The 19,796-nt window shown below is 43.7% G+C and overlaps 1 protein-coding gene across 2 annotated transcripts in view; it reads right to left on the reverse strand.

The window, feature by feature from the left end:
- Positions 1–10,792: 10,792 nt before the first annotated feature.
- GALNT16 (polypeptide N-acetylgalactosaminyltransferase 16) overlaps positions 10,793–19,796 on the reverse strand; it is a 60,319-nt gene continuing 51,315 nt past the window's right edge. For both annotated transcript variants that reach the window (XM_090141150.1, XM_031593661.2), the window contains exons 14-15: positions 19,324–19,440; positions 10,793–12,189 (exon numbers count right to left, since the gene is read on the reverse strand). In XM_090141150.1, the coding sequence (XP_089997276.1) occupies positions 12,052–12,189; positions 19,324–19,440 (255 nt within the window). In that variant the 3' untranslated portion in view covers positions 10,793–12,051. The remainder of the gene's footprint in view (positions 12,190–19,323; positions 19,441–19,796) is intronic.

Below are 19,796 nucleotides of genomic sequence, written 5' to 3' on the forward strand. Positions count from 1 at the left end.
GATATAACAGACCAAATAGCAAGTATGGAAGCAAGGATGGATTAGTGCTTTGTGCTTGTGTTAGCACAGAACTTGTCAGCTGTGGTACAGACTGGAATCAGAATCAACAGGTATACACAGCCAAGATCATTTGGAGGGTTAAAGGAAAATGGTTCTCCCCCGTGCACTTAACTTCTAAATCACATCAATAGATCCTGTTAGACCTCACAGCAAATGCATTGGCTTACAAGAATCTGAGTTCTAATGGTCTGCGTATAGTAAAGCTTCACTGAAATAACTAATTGCTGCTGAAGACTTGGAGTCAAATGACTGGAGGGGGAAAAACTCTTAAGCTTATTGAGGGGAGAGGGAGTTAGACTTTTGCAGCAGAAGTATAAATTGGAAATAAGAGCTATTAGCTCTGTGATTGAATCAATTCCTTATCCCTACAATATACTGACTTCTAAACATGCTTCATTTAAAACATTTTCAAAACATTTCAAAAAGGTCAATATATGATTAAATCTGACAAAAATTCTGCTTAACACAAAAATAATTCACTAACTATTGCCCCCAAATAATGACATTCATATTAACATCAGCACTGTTATTTAAATACTTGCCTAGTTTATTCTCCTATATAGCAAGAGTAAAGTAGCATGTATTTGCTAAAATGTTTGGAGGTTTATTACTGGTAAATATTTTGTTGTTGTTAAAATTCCACTATTCTCATATTAAATGCATCAAGTCACACTGAATGCACTCTAAGGTGCTAAGATGCAATTTTTTCAGTCTTCAGCATATAAATTCCTTTTTTTTTTTTTTTTTTACCCTTGGAGCTAGACTTGGCCTTCTAATACAAACATATGGTCTATACACCATATTAAAAGTTATTTCCCTGCTCGACACCCACCTACCATTGTCTATTGGCACTCTACTAAGAGGTTAGGTAAAAAATTACTTCCAAGGTAGGAAAAAATAATCTGAGCCAAGCTTTTTGTTGAAGCTTTGTCCCTTCAAGTTGTGGGGTTTTTTTTGTTTGTTTTGTTTTTTGTAATCATCTAACTGCCTGATCATTGTAGCACAGGTCTAAAACAGGTGAAAGGAGCACCAAGCTGGACAACTCCACCCCAAAAGATATGTCACGTAGGACTCCATCTTGTACCTGCCAGTACTCCAGTGCTTTCTTAATCAAGCTTGACTTACTGGAATGGTTCCTACAATCAAAGCCTGAACCACAGGGAGATTTTGGCCTCAAGTAAATGAGTGTTCCAAGATCCAAAGACACAAAGTCACGCATGTAAATATGGTTTCAGAAATTACTTGAAGGGCTGTGTACATGAAGGACCTGTTTTTATGCCACTGCACTGTTGCTTTGTAATAGACTGGGGCAGACAAGGAGGATACCTGTCACTGTTATATTGCTTATTTTTATTACTCCTGATACAGACCAAAATCTTGCAGCTAGTTCACGGACCTAAATCTGACATAATCTCATCCAGATTAAAGTTTTAATTGCATTTGATGTCACACTAGCAGCATTGCTCATAGAAGAATCCCCCTTAGCAGCCTCCTTTGGGATGCTGAAGATTTAAATGGGGCTTGTGAAAAGCAAAATTGACTTTTTATTCCTTCTTAGAGGGTGAAATAAGGTAGGTGATTAAAATAGTTTCCTTTGTGTACAGTTTTTTGCCTCATCACATTATTATTTTTTTTTTCCTGTAAGAGTCTAAAATCCTGACTTCCAAGACCACACACCATAAGCACAGCAGGAAAGCAGCATCCTCTCTGGATCAGTTTGTTCTCACGCTTAGGAATTCTGTCACATATAGTGGGAAAAAGAAGTGAAGACCACCTTGTTATCTTTGTTAGAAACTAATAGATGTGCTTCACAAAAAAAAAATTAACAGCAAGAGGAGACTTCACCGTTCATAGTATTGTTTAGGTTGGAAGAACTACCTGATTTTTCACTTGTATTAAATGAGACAAGAAAGTTACAAAGTTGCCGGTTGTGACTGCATTACCCAGTGCTAAGCAGTGAGATAGGCCCTGATGTACTGGAAACATGGAAGCTTCTAAAGGTGAGTTACCGCCAGAAGGAAGAGGGAGTGCTCCAGTTACTTAGCTTTAGACTACTTGAACACTTAGATACGTTTGTGAATTCCACTGAATTGCAAATTGTATTGATTTACTGATTGTATTCAAACTGAGCTATGCTAGGAGAAATGCACTTTAAACAATCCATCAAGAGAATGAGTAAACAATGGAAATCTACAGTTACTGGATTACAAGCATGAAGTAATTTCAAGCTCTTGCTTCTCAACTGCTGTGAAAATTAATTGCCTGATAGAATCCAACATTGTCTGCTTGTTGACTCTGGATTAAAGTATTAAATAAGTTATAAATGTTCTGCCTTGCCGCTAACACATATTTGCTGTGGAGGCAGTGCAGGAACATATTTGAAGGGTCAAGGAGTTTAACATAGTAGCTCCCCAACAAGAGGCAGCTGTGGCTGAGGCCAGTGACTGACCCCAAACTGCACTGAGTGTCGGCACTGCTTGCCCGGTGTGCCCACTTTGCCTTGAAGTTTGGAAGGATTTAAAGTTTGTTGCAAATGCATACTAAGCTAGCACAAATTACTTATCAAAATTGGAAGGGCAAATCAGTTTAAATAGAAAATTATTTTAAAGCTGTGATATATTAATCAGTTCTCTGAGTTTTGCCTACACGTTGTCTGCTTGAACATTACTTAGTGCTGGCTGATTGGAATGTGCCACTCACTGGAGTGGCAGGAGAATGAATTGCCACTGAAATACACTGAATGGAGATATTTGATTTTGTGCAGTTCTAGACAGCCCTCCATTCTGACACATTAATAAATGTTTTATCTTCACTATGTCTGAATACCATTGAAGTTAAAATAAGCCCCAGCTGGATTTGTTACAGAGTAAAGTGGATGCTAACAATTAGTCTTCTCATTACTGTAATCTGAGCTATGCCTGTATGAATAGTTTATCTGGGCACAGCTCCAATTTATAAGTTTTCTTCCTATTCACGCTCAGTTTGCAATTGACATGCAAGAAAAACTTGCATGCTGCATATCCCCTATCAGTGCCACTGCTTATGAAGCGTTAGCAAGAATTCTGCTAAGAGTACACACAAAGTCAATGTTCTTCTACAATTCCTGTGGTATCATAGAATTGTATGATTTGGAAGGGACCCTTAAAGACCAACAGGGACACCCACAGCTAGATCAGGGTGAGCAGAGCCCATCCAGCCTGACCTTAAGTGTCTCCAGGGATGAGGCATCCACTAACCTTCTGGACAACCTGTGCCAGTGCTTCACCCCCCTTATTGTAAAAATCTTCCTCCTTATGTCCAACTTAAATCTCCCTGCTTTTAGTGTGAAACCATTTCCCCTTGCCCTATCACAGCAGATCCTGCTAAAGAGCCTGTCCCCTTCTTATCGCCCCCTTTAAGATCTCCACAGTCTTTGCAAACAAAACTGTTACTTTGCACTGCTCTCATAGCATCAGCAGTCAGTGACACGCACACGGCCTGTTACTCTGTGCAGCTGTGAGTGCCTTGCGTTTGTGTCACGTGAGTCAAGAAGTCCTGGGAGGTCATCACACCCTCCACCCAGAGACACTTTTGCTCCTAAAACACACCCACATGCCTTTCCAGCTGTCAACTGCTTAAATTATTTCTACATGAAAGGGCTAAAATTCAGAAATGTTCTTTTAGAAAAAGCTTGAGAACACAATGAAATGCCAATGGATGGGTAGAAATGGGCCATGTGTGACAGTAGAGAGAGAAGCAGGCGCTTAGTAGAACCATCAAGGCTTAACCAACATGCAAGAAGCAGTCACTATTCAACTTTCCTTGTTGAAGTGCATTTCTCAAACCCATCCCCATCATTCCCAGAATTCAGCTTGTGCCAAATCAACACAGCTTTCACCACCTACTTGTATGGCTATTCCAGATTGCAGCTCATTGATGTCCTCACAGATTCTAGTCAAAATAAGTTTATGATCAATTTCTATTGACTTTGTGCTAGTACTGCCTCTTTATGTTCTTTTTCTAAGTGCTTCCTCCCTCACTTCCTATGGAAAGCAATCATTCTCTGTTTTTGAGACATTACCAATTTCTCATGGGTAGGTTCTCCCGTTTTCATCTTCTTCACCTACTTATATTTATCTTCAGTTCAATACAGTAATTGTTCCAGGTACCTACAGCTCTACATGAAGTGACCAATCTTTTATGTTGTATTAACATCATCTCCCTAATCTCAACCAAGAACAAATCATTTAGCACCTTAAATAAGTCACGTATTACTGCATGACACATATAACGCATTAATAAGTCACGTATGTTTTTTAAGGTTTGCAACACCTTTGATTGCCCATGACAACTCAGTGCACCCTCTATAATCTTCAATTAAAAACAATTATATAAAATGAAACAACTTCAGCTAGAAAGACTTAGAAATAGGCATGCAAGAATGACAAAGCAATTAATTTTAATTAGGGCACTCACCTGGGATATTCAAGGAACTTAAGGCCTCTCTGAAATGTGCAGAACATGGATTGCGTTAATCACAAAACTGCACTGATGTGTCTTGAGAGAAAGGCACCCAAATGTGGTCAGCCATAGCTCCAGGGAATATTTCCCCTCTGAGAATTCCCAGGTGGAAGCACCTCCCTCCATCTTTTAATTAATCATCTCGTTAGCACATTGCACAACCTGGGCAGCCCCCTGCTCAGCAGGCTGCCATCCCACTGCCCAGACCCAATACTCCCTGAGCACAGAAGCACAGGTGGCTCATGAGGAGGAACAGCAAGAGAGTTTTTATCCAGACACCTCAAATAAAGCATTTTTGTTTCAACAGATCTGAGTTCTCCATCTGAACTGTTTCAGTAGAAAAGTCATGACTCCAGGCACACTGCTGTTAGAAGTCAGATGTTTTAATAAATCTCATTGCAGAGAGAAAGGTCCAGCTTCAAAGGTACTTGGCAGGTAATTCAGACTGAAAAATCCCCCTCTGTGACTCACCCAGGCTTTCTTCCAGCTACTGGAGCCATGAAAAAGTAAAACCCAGGCCCCAGGCCAGTAACAGCTGAGCCAGCTCCGTGTGGAGCACCTGGGTCCAACTCCACCTTTCCCCGTTGCCCTCACTATGCCTACACTGACCTAGCTGGCATTGCCTGCCCTAGTTTCCAGGAAACTCCAGCTCACCATAACTAGGAACAAGCAGAGCTAATTAAAGCAGAAAGAAGATCCTTTGGGGACTGAAGCATACCCCTCTTCCTAATTATTTAGACAAGCTCAGTAAAGAGAAATCCATTAGAGGCTGTTAATTCGAGGATGCTATCCCTGGCTCAGGCTGTCAATAAATCTGAAGTTATTAAAGATCCTGAGAGCGTTTTGGCAGAGCAGCACCATGCAATTGCCCTGTTCTTACATCTTCCCACAGCCCCTTGGTTTTGGTCACTGACAGAAGTAGTTTAAGAGATCAGGTGGAGCTTTTATACAACCAGATACACACTTACAATGTTTTGATTTTAATTTTTTTTCAACTTGGCTAACATTTTGTACAGATGTTCTACAGGGAAGATGAAAGAGAAACAGTGGATGCCCTCAAAATCAGGTGGGATAGGGCCCTGGGCAGCAGGATCTGGTGGAGGCAGCCCTGTCTGTGGCATGAGGTTGGGTGGCTTTGAGGTCCCTTCTACCCTAAGCCATTCTGCAATCCTATGATTCTAAGTATGCAGGTCCAAGGAAGACACGGAGTTGCCACAGGCTGAATCTTCCTTATTGTTATCACTTCTTAGAGCTTTGTGCATGCTGTGGTGAGAACAGGTGGTAACATACTTTGGCTGATTCAGTGACTGTAAAAGCTGTTTGCTTGCTTGAGGAGCACCTGAAGACCTGGAAAACCTTTCCCTCAGCGCACAAGCAGCACTACAAATCAGTTGATCTTCTTCACAGCTCTGAGTGGCTTTTAAAGCAACAGTTAACATAGCAGATAGATGACTTTTTTGTAAACTAAAAAGCAATTAATAACAGTAATTTACCCACATCCCTGTCTCATTGAAGCCTAATACTTCAACGCTCCTGCAATTACATCTCTATATGAGTTCTAGGGGCCTTAGCAATTGCTGCTGCTTCACTACTGTGCCCTACGAGCATCAGCTCAGCTGTGTAAACTCCATCTGAGTCCATTTAACAAACTGCATGAATCAGAGCCCTGCAATAAAGCCCAATTAGCAACGAGAGTGAAGGGAATATTGATCCACTTAAAACCTTTTAGACATTTCCCAGCTCTCAGAATCTGCTTGGTCACTCATAGATGCAGCAGGCACTGTAGTCTCCTGCTATCTGCCTTTCACTGGCTTGCTGGGATTACTGTCCAATTGAGCTCTGACTGCAGAGATCAGCTGATGTGGGCCTCAGGGTACGAGCAGTGCCCCACATAGCCCTTCCCACACATGCTCACAGCCTCTGGGATGACTTTTATCTAATTCAGTGGGAACATCTACAGCAGCTCTTGCTTCTCCCCTCAGCAACACCGAAAGCCTTTGAGGTTATCCAGGCCATTCTATCAATGCTGTGCGGTGTACTGGGCTTTGCATAAGCTGGACAACAGCATCACGATGTGCAGAACAGCCATGGAAGGGTCTCCTGAACTCCACTAACTCCAGATGTTCATAGTACATTACAGGATAAAGAGCCCCTGTGGTAATGAAGCACACATTATTCAAATGAGGCATTTGATTAAGACTTTCAAGAAGTGTGCATTAAGCTATGTGAGGAATATACTGCATCCTATCCAAAATACAGGGCTCAACATCAGATAATTTCTCAATTGCTTCACCATGGGAAAGGGAGCTCTCACCTCACAGTCTGCCCCATTTCATCCACTTACACAGCTGCTCTGGGTCTGGTGGGAGGGATTAGGGTGCAGAACACCAAATGTCCCCTTGTGAGGCTCTTCTGAAATATTTTGCAAGAAATATCTGCAGATGATCCGCACCAGAGGGAAAGCAAATGGGAGGTGGTTCCCAGAAGCTCAAAGCCTCTCTCTCTCTCTCTCGTAGTGCGAAGGATCTGTGCTTCAGCTGAGACTCAGCACTTGCAGACAGCTGACAAACAGCCATCAAGAAAGTTTAGAGCAAGCCGAGGTGACATCTGACAGGTTAAATATTGCTAATGAGCATCAGGTGTTTGCAGGGGAAAACGTTCCTCATCTCAGATATGGTAATTACTGTAAAGATCTATTTAGCATTTAGATTGCTGAGGGGAAAAGGAGCTTGGAGCAGCTGATTCCCTTGGAAAGTGCTCCAGTGCTAAGTGGGGCTCCTTGAGCACTGCTTTCATTTGCAGAGACAGAAAGCAGACGTGATGCTTCAGCTCAGGATAATGAGAAGGACTTTGACATCATTTGGTTGTCCTTGTCAACAGCATTATTGCCTGCAGCCTCTAGCTAAAAAACACACACAGCAAACCTCACACAACAGCATTTAAGAGAATTAGAACCCCAAAATAAGGGGCCTCGCTGCAGTGAACCCTCAAGAGGAGCTGTGGAAGAACCATACCAAGCATCCACATCATACCCTCACCCTTTGCTGTGCTTGCAGATCCAGCCACATCACAGTTCACATTCTCCCCAGTGGGTCTCTATGGCTGCAGCACTCTGTGGGTGCACAGGGGTTCTTAAGGTCAGCAGCTCCACAGCGTTTGGTTCACACTTGCAAATCCAAGTGTCCCTGGGCAGCTCTCTGCCCAGCACAGCCCTGCCGTGGGCAGCAGTGAGCAGCACTGCTCTATCAGTTTCCATGGAAATGGCAGCCAGAGCAGCTGGTTTCCACCAAAATCCTATTAAAACACAATTTTGTCCCAAGTGGATTATTTTGTTATCTTTTCTCTCATTCTTCCTTTCGTACTATGCAGTACACAGATGAGGTTGGACTTATTTTAATGACTTGGATTTGTTAAGCAGAATTTCTGTCGAGATGTCAAGCAGAAGCCGCTGTTTGCATGTGGATGGGATGTCCCTGACTCAGAGGATACTCACCCAGTTCCACTTGTGCCATTTCCAGCACCCCCTGGCTCTGCCCTGCTTTTGATCACTGTTCAGTCACCAGTGGGATCAAAGCAGAAGGGGCAGCACCCCCAACCACACACAGGTGAACATCTCCACAGTTCTCCAAGACTCCTTTGCTACTGCCTAAAATGCTCAAAAGTCAAAAGAAAGGAGGGAAGCCCCTTGCAGGGGGGGAGATACACAAACTCTTTCATCAGAAGCCTCCAAATTGGCACTGTTGGTGGTTTTTTCCATTTGTTTCAGGTGTGGGCAGGTTTTACCAGCCCACTGGCAGTCACAGCACCTGAGCCCAACAGCACTGTGCCAGCAGGCTGTGCTGCTCCCTCCCCTAGAGCTATAAGCAACAGAAAGGCCTTTGGGAAGTTAATAAGGAGCAGGAAAGCTGATAGCATGGAGAGATCCAGGAAGGGGGTAAGGGAAGAACTAACATCCCTCATGCAAAGGGCTGGGGCACTGCTGGGAACATAAATCTGGTGAGGGACGGGGACAAGATGTGAGAAGGGGGGCTCTTCTTCAACAGGAAGCCAGGAGAGCAAGAACAGGCTGACGCACGCACACTTGTCTCAAAGTGGGTTTTATTCCAGGCATTAGACAGATTCTGGAACATGCTTTCTTAAAGAAAAGGGAAAACAAATCTGGGTTCCACATAAATTACATCTGGCAAAGTGCAACTTACAACTGAGTGGGGGAAAATAAACCTTCTGAATTGATTTCTGTACAACAGCAGCTTCAGCTCCTCTTAAATAAACAAAAAATGTGTTGGTAGCACATGAAGTCACGCTGAGTGATCTGAAACAGCACCAGCTTTCTTATTATCAATGCAAACCTCTGTCTTCACAATCTTGGGCCCATTTAAAAGAAACAGAAAAATGAAAGCAAGCAGCTGCTGATCTGAGTGTCTGAAATACAAACCACCAGGCTGAACCTGAGGGCTCTGTTGATTTTCTTTCCAAAACCCCACTGGAGGCATTCCAAACTGCTGGACCTTAGGGGGAAAGCACAGTGACATTCCTCCTCCTTCCCTTACCTTCTAGGGAAGTGGAAAGCATGCCAGCAGTGAGTTTGGATGGAAAAGTTTATTTGGTCACCTTTAGAAGCAGACTTTTGATATGCATTTATGTCTCAGCAATTGCTAAAGTCCGTTGACTTGAAGAAGGTGACATGGGAGAGGCCTACAGGAAGGCCCTGTGGGCTGTGCCTTGACTGGCAGCAGAGCAGAGCAGTGGAAGGGTGACCTTCAGATAACATTTCAAAACCTGGTAGGTTCGAGGCTCTGGGAGCCCCAAAGTCTGGGGACAATTTGAGTTATTGGTATCTAGCATCTGCCCAGTCTTTCCCTGTTTTTCCCCAGGTTAGAGCACTTGAATAAAAACGTCCAGTCTTCTCCTGCCCAGCCTGCATGGATGCCAGCTCACTTGGCCAGTTGGTGAGCAGCGGTGAGAGGTGCAAACCAACACAGCCAGCCCAGGAACTGCTGCCCTGGGAGCTATCAGTAATCTGGATTAGCACTGGAGCCAAGCACAAAATAAAGGTAGCAGCCAGCATGCCTTTGTCTCAATCTAACCAGAGCCCTTTGAACCAGGGCTGTACAGAGCTTGCAGGCTGTACATAAGCAGAGTTCCTGCAGTCTGCAGCAGTAAAGTTGTTTGCCAAGGAGCTGGGTCCTGGTCCCAGTCTGGTTATGAAGAAAAACTGCAAGAAAGCTGCACACATACAGTGGGACAAAAAAGGGAGGAAGCGGTACCTGGTGGATAAGTGAACATATTGTTAGCTGCAACCCATAAGCGACTGGAGAGTGAGACAGGGGAAGCTCAGATAGTTCACTGAGGATATATTTTGATGAAAATAACTAATTGTTTAGCACTTCATTCTACACAGAGCTTACATACCATACCTGTTCAATGGCTTTTCATCCGTCTTTGCATCAGTTCTTTTCAGGCCAGGTGTTTGAGAACTTGACCATTCGTGTCTCCTACTGCTTAATGATATTTCCTGGAAGCAGCATAGTTCTTGTTTAAAAATGCAGTTGCTAGTAGGAAAGCTTTTCTTCTCCTAATGGGTCTGCCTGCCTTTCCTCTTTCCTCTCCTAAGCTATTTTCTTTCCTTTTTTGCTCTTTCCTGCTTCCTAAAGTTGTGGCCTCAGTGGTTCAGGCACAAAAGCATCTCTACAGCGAAACAGAAGTCTCTGCAGCCAGTATCACTGCTCCCACACACAAGTGCAGCTGCAGCATGCCTCAAGCTCGAGGCCAAAGGGAACTTTCTCCTGAGCGTTCCCCATGCAGGCAGGTCATTGAGCCAGCTAACTGGTGTCAACACGGTGAGCTGATGTCAAAGTGGAGGTGGAAATGGAAAAAATGCTCCTGGCACCTGACTGATTTTGTTTGTTAAAAAAAAATAACAAGTCAGAAGAGAAAAAAAATTCCTCCAGTTCTCACACAAGCACTTCTGAGCACATACAAACATATGTATGAAGAACAGTATCTGTTCTTTTGTCATCTGTTTGGGGTAATACCAAACTACAAGAAAGAATTAGAAAGGGATTCAAACATGATCAAATACAGCCATTGTTCAGAACCCAAACGATCCTTCTCTTCTTCTATACCCGACTAGAAAGGACACAGACATATTTCGAAGATGGCCCCTGTATAACCCTTGGAGGACTGGGGGGAGGGGGAGGTAGGCTTGGCTTAGAAAACTGAGCTCCAAAGCAATGTTGTGGAGATTTATTTATTTGTATCCCTTTCTTTGCATTGATAGGCATCCCTGTTGAGTGGTAACTGGGAACAGGGCTGGGATGTGAGCTAAAGACACCACTGCCATCAGTATTTACAGCATTCAGAGGAGACACTTCACAGGGCAGACTTATACTGTGGCACTATTTGTGCTGGGGCAGTTTCAGCTTCACCAACCAACCCCCACAGGGTACCTCCTGGAAGGAAAGCCAGGCCTTGCAAGTGGATCAGCTCTGGGTCTTTTCAGCTCCTCTTTCAGACAGAGGGGGAAAAGCAAGCAGACAAAAGGTGGCTTGTCACACTGGGCCATTCCCACAAGGACTACACATTGCCTTTGGTGCAAGGTACTGTGGGCAGAAAAAGCAGTCAGTGAACAGCCGTGGCTTGCCTCATATCCCAGAGCACCAGTACACACTGACCATCAAGGGGCAGCTCTCCAGGAGCGTGGTGCCCCAAACCCAGGTCCAGCTGGGCTCAGAGAGGCAGGGCTGGTCTGCCACCCATAGAAAACTGAAAGCAGGAATTCAGCAGGGAATAGTGCCCTCCAGAATCCCTGGTTATGCTGCTAAAACAGGCTGGCCCTTTTCCAGCTGGTTGGTCAGCCTTATACCCCCCCCATTCTCCAAGCTCAGTCCATCTGGCTGAAGGGCAGCTGCTAATGGTAGAGGAAGATGTGGGCCTCCCACAGAGATGTTACAAACCTCCCTCAGGAACTGCTAGTTCCTTCCCTGCACCTCCGCTTATCACACTGGCTCCTCTTCAGGCCAGTCCTCACTGCAGCACACCAGCACACATGCACAAACGATGCATGATATTAAAGTGAAATGCCAGGGAAGACAAAGAGCTACCCATGTTTGTACAAGCATTGTCCAAGCTGTCGCACTGGGGGTCATGGAGTCTGGATGCAGAGAAAGGACTGGAAAGGAGGAGAGCTGCAAGGCAGTTCTGGTCACTTCGAGTATTAGAGGCTAGGTGCTCTCTCCTCTCTGGGTGCTGTGGTGTATGGACATCAGCTGCAAAGGAGAACTTAAAACAACAGATGGCTGATTTCAATAACTCTCCTCATTCCACTCTCACCCACAGCTTCTCTGAAAGCTCAAAAACACCAAGTGCTCAGCTGAAATGGTGGCTTGCTGATGGGCACAATGAAAACATTTAGTGTCAGACAAACAAAACCATTCCTCTTTGTTCCCAAAGTCTCATGCACAAAGAAACAAGGAGATCTCTGTGCTACCATCATGTTGCTTGCAGAAGCTCCCACTGTTGGCCGGGTACATCTGCTTGACAAGGGTTGGTCACCACTCTCCCAGTCTGGTTTTCCAGGCAGAGACCGCTGACAAAGTGCTGAATGAAACTGCCTTTCATCTTCCACTTCTGTGAGGAGAGAAGTACACCATTACTTCCACTTCATTAAGTAACTGTGCCTTCATGCTTGAAGAGAAATGCTGAGCAAAAGCCTCAAAATACACCTCAACGAGTGGGGAAGCTGGAAAATCTGGGTATTGGCAGCATCTCCAAGGCACTGTTTTCTTGTATTAATAATATCTTTAGTTTGAGTTCATCTGGTTTATAGGACCAGATATTCAGAAGCATCTAAAAGGCAGACAACACAAAATAATCAACTCATGGCGTTTCCAAAAGTATGTTATATTCATAAATTTCCCCACTGTTCTGTGCCCTGCACCTCTAGGCACTGAGATCACTCTGAAACCCTTCTTTCGTTTCTTTCCAATGCACAGAAAGCAAAGATCACACTACTTGCTGTTTGACTAGATTGTATCTCTTTGCTCATCAAATCCAAGATTTTAATCAGAAATACACTGAAAACTCATCATGCCTCCTGCATCCTCATCAGCTCATTGTTCATGATCTTATCTGCCCTTACAAACATTTCTGCCTCTAAGTGTCCATCCAACAGCTGTTCAGCACACATCACTTTGCTTTCTGCAAAGCTGTCCTCTGGGCCTGCTCCTATCAGAGCATTTCCACACAGGTCCCCACACAACCCTTTCCTGAAGACCTACTTTGTTTTTGCTGCTTTCCAGGAAACAAAACATGTCTCCTAACCTTGCACTGCAAATTCTGCTGGGAAAAGGCAGTACCCTCCATCTCTGCTGGAAGAACCAGGACCATTGAGGGTGATAGCATAGAGAAAAAAAACAATAGAAATGAGTCTGTGGACTTAGGCCCCAGGTGAGGCTGTTCCATTTCCCCTACACGGAGCACAGCTAGGACCAGCAAGTTATTAGATTGAGTGCTACAGGCTCCTGGCATTTTTCCCATCACTCTGTCACAAGCGACTCAGTCAGACAACAGCTGAGGGGTACTGTGAGGATGTTTTGGCTAATTCCTGTGACTGATGGAGAAAGAAACACCTTGGCAGTACTGATGGACCTGAAGTCTTTTGGATAAATGCTACACAAAAAGGAGTAAAAAAAAATCCTGTGAAATCCAGACAGCATCAAAACCTGCTGACATTTTAATTCCTGGGTAAGTAACACAGCAAGCAGCTCAGATTGCCACGTGCTGTGTGTTTTAAGACAACCAGGTACATTCACATATTGCTGGCAGCTTTCTTTCAGATCTGTGTTCTGGTCCAGAGCAGGGCAGTTGCAAATCCTGGAGTAATGTCACTTTTGTATCCCATATTCCTTCTTCAAGATTAAATAATAGGTGGAAGATCACTTTGCTATGACTGATAGCCCTGAATGATGGGACACTATTGAAGGAGAACTGTTTGTACAGCAGGAGGAAGATGATTTTAACAGGCATACAGAGAAAGGTAGTGGTGATGTGAAGGAAGACCCAAAACAGTCTGTGCTTACAGAGGAGCCTCCAATACCCTCACCAGCTGCTGCATCCCAGTGTCTACACAGATCCCAGAGCCATCTGGCTCTCATCTGGCAGAAGTTTCCCTGCAAGGAGCTGAGGAAGAGTTAATACCATAAAGCAACATGCTGCCTAGCGGGTGTTATCTCTGTGCAATGCCCCCCTGCCTATCACCATTTCCCAGGGTCACAGATACCTCTGTAAAGAGCCTTTTGCCCTTCTCCAACTCCTACTGTGTAGGAGAATACCTTCTGTGCTGAGGGAAACTCTTTCTTGCCCTCCATCTTTGTCCCTGCCTCTGTAGTTGCACAAGAGATGCTTTTTTTCTTCTTTCTCCCAGCTGCTCAGGAGAAACCTGTCAGCTGTGGGAGACTCAAACATTATTCCTCCAGATCAGAGACCAGCTGTTGTGTGGTCTCTCCATACTGAGCAGACACCCTCCTTGCTGCCTGCAGAAAGAGTCTACAGCAACAGACACAGCAAGACACCAGCAAACACTCATCAGAGCACAATTTCTGCTAATGAACTATGCCAAATCTATCAGCTTCCAGTGAGCAGCACAATTCCAGTCACTTTAGGTCCCTCTGTTTCAGCAGAGGGTGGTAAGGATAGGGAAGAGGGGACAAACACTGAGAAGATAGCAGAATTAAACATGAACCTTATCCAGGCTCTGGCAAGTGCCATGCATGAAACTATTATAAAGCATACTGCCAGTCAAAGCTAAAATAGGGCTCCTCCATTTCTTAGAAATGATATTTTCAAAATGATGGACATCTGCCCATCCTGCTCAAAAATTGTTCTGCTACTCTCCATGACAAACCCAATAAGCTCCCCTGATTTCACCTGAGCCTTTCACAAGACCTCGCTGCATGACTGCCATAGAATTGCCAGCAACAGCCCAGGAGCTGGCCCTACAGGGAGACATATTCCATCTCACACCCTTAAGGAAGATGGCCAGTAGGAATAGATGGAAACAGGAGGTTACATATTTGTCTCTCATCTTCAGTCCCCTCAGAGCTGGGCACCAAAGTCTAAATTAGTCAGCTAGTGTTATACTTAAGGAGAGGCCCAAAATTCAAACACCTTCAGGGAGGGCTCAGTTTTCTCCAATAACCACAATCAGAGCCTGGACAGCTAGCTTATAAATTGCAGTGATGGTCTCCATCTTTAGGGAAAATAGAAAAAAGTATAAACAATAGTTAATTCCTGTATACACAGCCAAACTTTACTGAGAGTCTTCTCCTCTCTTATCCACAGATGGCTTTGACTGGCCTGTACTTGGAACAAGGGAAGCTCTTGGAAGAGCTGGGAAGAGTTTTGGCTTGAAAATCTTTCTCAATCTCCCACATGCACATGGAGCTAATACAGTTTACTGGTTACAGCAGGTTTGGAGAGGAGATGGAAAAAAGAAACAATATTTTGATTGAAATATTGCCCCTCTCTCCACTCTCCTCACTCCATGTAAAGTTCCTTGAGGCTGTTGGATAGAAGAACTCTGTGTGCAGTCACTAAGAAAAAAGCCAGAAACAGCAAGTTCTCATCCACCAGTTGGTGAAATACAGCCCAATATATAGAGACGAAAGTGTTAACAGTATTGTAAATTCTCAGGATAACCCACAGCAACCCAATCAGTCCAAGGTTTATTTCAAATTCCTGACATCAGCCACGTAACCCTGAAAATGTAACGGAGTTGGCCAGGCTCAGGAAACACGGCTGGGAAGAGCAGATGTTGCTGATTAGAACTGAGATGCCTCAGAGAGAGACGTAGGGAGAACTGATAACTGAATGTATTTGCAGAGCCATGGGCAACCTGAAGCTGGTGTTGAAGACAACGAACTAATTTTTAAATAAGAGAGCAGAGAGACTGTGATAGAAAAGCTCACGCCAGCATCCAGCAGGTATTATCTCCAACTCTGAGCTCTTAAATTTGCATAACTGAGAGAAAATCTTGTTTCCTAAAAATTGCTTTCAAGCTATGGCATATTGCAAGGAACATTTTATCTGCTTATTATCATAAAGTTGCTGAGTAAGTTGCTTCCAGAACAGACAGTTCTTCACTCCTCTTCTCTGAAAGTACGTATGAAGCTGTATTTGTTTGCACCCAGGTAATAGGACACACTGAGAAGCAAGGTGGGAAAATCTCAATCACATCGAAAGGCACACAGCACTTCATATACTGGGTGTCTCACCAGAAAAACAAATGTCCTTATTTTCAGGCAGGGGTCACTTACTTCAGCACATTTTCATGAAATATGGCTGTTTAATACGATTTCTCAGAATGTTTCTTGTTCTGTTGGGAAATACTGTGCCAATGTTTCTCATTTTTATTCTGTTGTTTTAGTATCTGACTCTCACTTTGCCTTCTATTTGTCCTCACTATAATACAAATTAAAATACCACTCCCACTGTCAGTCAGAGCCAAAACAAAAGCTGAAGGCAATAATTTACTGTGCATTCAAGGAAAAAATGCTGTTCTCCAAATAACATTATGGATTACATCCATCTGCTTTGAAATCTAGTTCTGATTATGCACAACAGCTCTTGGCTGGTCTTGTGCTAGCAGAGCCGGCTGCTGCTGTTGAATGATCAACAGGATCGTGGCACTAATAGGTTTTGTTGCTGGTTCCTTTCAGCCCAAGGAAGGAGCCTAACAGAATAAAAAATCAGCTACATTTGGAGCATTGTCTATAGCATCATTCTGCCTTCAAGACTCTAGAGTTATTTTGAGGTAATACTCCACGGATACAGTTCATAATACTTTAAAGCCTCTGCTGGAGTATTATATATGTCAGATGGACATGAGATTGTTGTTAGTGCTCAAGAAGAAAACAACAAAATTCTCTTCCCTGTGGACAGGCTTTATGTACAACAGCTGTGTAGCATGGGCACAGATTCAGTACATCTGAAAGCAGAAAGCAGCGTGAGGAGCTCTATGGTGCTGTTGTAAAGATCTAAACAACGTGCTATGGTGACAGCAACAAACAAAGCCATCACTTGTCCTACCTTTTGTCATAGACCTTGGCTTTTGAGTGACTCAGCCATAAACATGACATCTAAATCCAGGAAAGCCCAAATGCCTTCCACCAAAGACCTCTGATGACAGTGATACCAGAGATGACCAAATCTGAGTTTCATCATGCTGCCATCCTCTCCTAGGATAACACGTGCTCACTCTCTTCCACTCAGGGTTCTCACTTGCACTTCCACTTCTCTGAGGTAGTTCAATTCCCTTCCTTGATCCCTGGTCAGCCTCTCTGATGTTCTGAGAAGCTTCCTTGAACTGAGGAATGGCTACACCTATGCGGAAAAGACTGCTATGCCCCATCACTAACACCTCACACCCATGGGGAGCCTGCCAAACTGTAAACTGGGGGAATCTGTTTCCTCCAGCTTTGCTGTTCCATTTAGCACTTTAAAGTTTCATAGCAGTTGATGTCATCCTGAAATTGAACTTTGTAAATACTGTGAGCTGGGCTTGGGTGACATGCTAGGCAGGATTCTGCAAGTTGCCAGCTCAGGAGGAACAAACTATCTCTCTATCTTGTTTCTTTGTCACCAGAACCTGCCTTGCTAATCCAGATGACCCCTGTAAGAGCTATTAGTTTCACTTCCCACTCTAAATGGGAATTGGCAAAGAAAGTCAGTTCCCAAAATGAGCAGAAAGCATTGCATGTGGTCCTCCTAGAAGTGAGGCAGAGAAGAGAGAATGGGTCAGTTTGCAAAGATGACTGACTTTAACTAATTAAAGTCCAATATTAACTATTATTACTGTTGTGTTTATGGAAGGAAAATATCATAGCAACATTCCCCAGGAATGTGATAAACTTGAACACTGTGTGTGGATCCGTCTTTCTAAGTAGAAATCTAAAATGGGATTTTCTGACTTCCAAGCACCCCCAAAATTTCAGAGCATGTTAACCCTAATTAGATTAAGAATTCACATGCTGTTCCTTCCACTTCATCCCCACCTCATCCATTCAGCCACAGCAGGATTTGGAATGGCAGCTGCGAATCAAATTGGTCTCTAATTGTTTGAAATGATTAAACGAAATCCTTGCTTACAGTCAGTTGGCTAAATCATCTGCCAGGTCAAGTCCTTGATTTAAGTGCAGTTTGTTCACATAAGGTAATGGAAAACAACAGATCACATCCTGCGTGTCTCTATAATGAGCCTGTATATAATCACCACATCAAGGATCAATAAATCCTACACTCCAGCAGCAGAATGAACCTGATGTGTAAATGTGGATTAATCTCTTTTCTGGCTAATAGAGCCTGTACTCCACACCCCTCCAGGGGGCCCTTGTCCTTCCATGACACAGGAGGAGGGAAAAAGTTGATTTTGGCAGCTGCTAGAGTCCTCTTTGCTGCCAGGGAGGAAAATGCTGCAAGGCACCTAAGAGGAAGCTAAGTGACCTAATTACATAGCAAGAGGGTGAATGGTTATCAACAAGAAAAAAGGAAAAAGGAGCAGGCAAGCACAGCCCACCTAGGATATCCTTGCAAGGCTAATCCAAAATAAGAGTCTACCATTATATTCATGGTGACAACTCTTCAAGACCTTTCTATATTAACCAGACCTCCAGGGGAAAGTCTATACAGGCATTCCACACATGGGCAAGACCAGAGTTCAGTACCTACTTTCAGGAGGAACTAAAATCAGAAATACATACAGCATTTAAAAATACTGACAAAAGAGACACTGCTGAAGACTAGTAGCAAGCTGAGCCGTCTTTTATCTTTGGGCTACCAAAACAATAGACATATTGGAAAACACAGAGGTAGAATAGCCCTATATGATGGAGAATTTGTCCTCTCAGTGTAGAGGGAAGCATAAAACTAGGGATGAAGCAAGCCCTGTCCATTCACTGTCTGCCAGTGCTGTGTTGTCACATACTGTATTTTGACCAGTCCTGATAAAAAAGGCATATCACACATACATGTGAGAGCAACATGCCCATCTCAGACACAGTATCTTACCTTGAATTGCAAGGCAAAGTGCATTAGGTGTCCTGACAAATCAGAGATCTGTATTTTGTTGGGAACATTCCAAAGCAACACTGCTGCTGTGTAATTTTCCAGAGCATACACTGTTTTATGCCAGTTGATATTTCTCAAATGAATTGTACAAATGCAGTTTTAAATGTCTGTTCACACATCCAAAGAAAGCACGAAGAACACAGTTCTCTCACTTCTAAATGGAAAATGCCCTCATTAATACGCTTTAATTTTTGATTATCCCTGAAGTAGCTGGGCAGTTGGACCAGATGATCTTTGAAGGGCATTTCCAGCTGAACTATTCTATTCTGTTAAGCAAGCAAACAAATGATAGCACACATTGCTATCATGATGCTCTTTTCTTGGGTCTCTCAAAGTATTTACTGCTTATCTACCCCACCCTGATGCTGTGCTTCATCCATGCACTGACCTGCCTGAGTGTGTGGGTATCCACAAAGTGAGGTGGATGCCACTGGGCTGGATACTCCACGGTACTCTCCACTCTCCTTGGTCACAGGTAATGTCATATATGCATTCATATGAAGCACACCAGAGAGGGAGATGCAAGAGACGGCAGGGACTTTGACACACTTTGGTAGTACTGGGTTTGCACCTGCAGATGCACTGCTGTAGGAACACTGGTATGTGACAATGAAGAGATTAACAAAGATGCACAGTTACCTGTCTGCCATCTTTTTGATTGCAGGCTTCCAGTGTGATTTGAGAGCCAGTAGAAAAGGAGGTAATGGAAAGACACTTGTCCTGCTGTCTAATTAGAGGGTCACTGAATACCCATTCCTTAGGCAAAAGAAAAAGAAAGGTTCCATTATGATCACAATGGTGCAAAATGAGAGAAGTTTTTTGTGTGTGTGGGTTTTTTGTTTGGTTGGTTGGTTTTTTTTTCCTCCTGTTAGATAGTACAAGAATCTGAATATTTTCTTCAACACTTATCAAAGGCTTCCCGGGAAGACTATGGCTGACGTCCTCACCTGATCAGAAGTTTATGCTCTGTCTTAACACACCATGACTATTTCAAAACCTACAGCTGGCTTCTCTGACCTTCTGAGCTGCTTGATTAAACTTGGATCCCTTGCGACTCCACGCTCTGCAGCTTTACAGAGTCAGGCCTATATAGCATGGAGGCCACCAGCCTC

The sequence above is a fragment of the Phasianus colchicus genome, chromosome 5 (assembly GCF_987193195.1).
Source record: "Phasianus colchicus chromosome 5, bPhaCol1.hap1.1, whole genome shotgun sequence".
Taxonomy (NCBI): Eukaryota; Metazoa; Chordata; class Aves; order Galliformes; family Phasianidae; genus Phasianus; species Phasianus colchicus.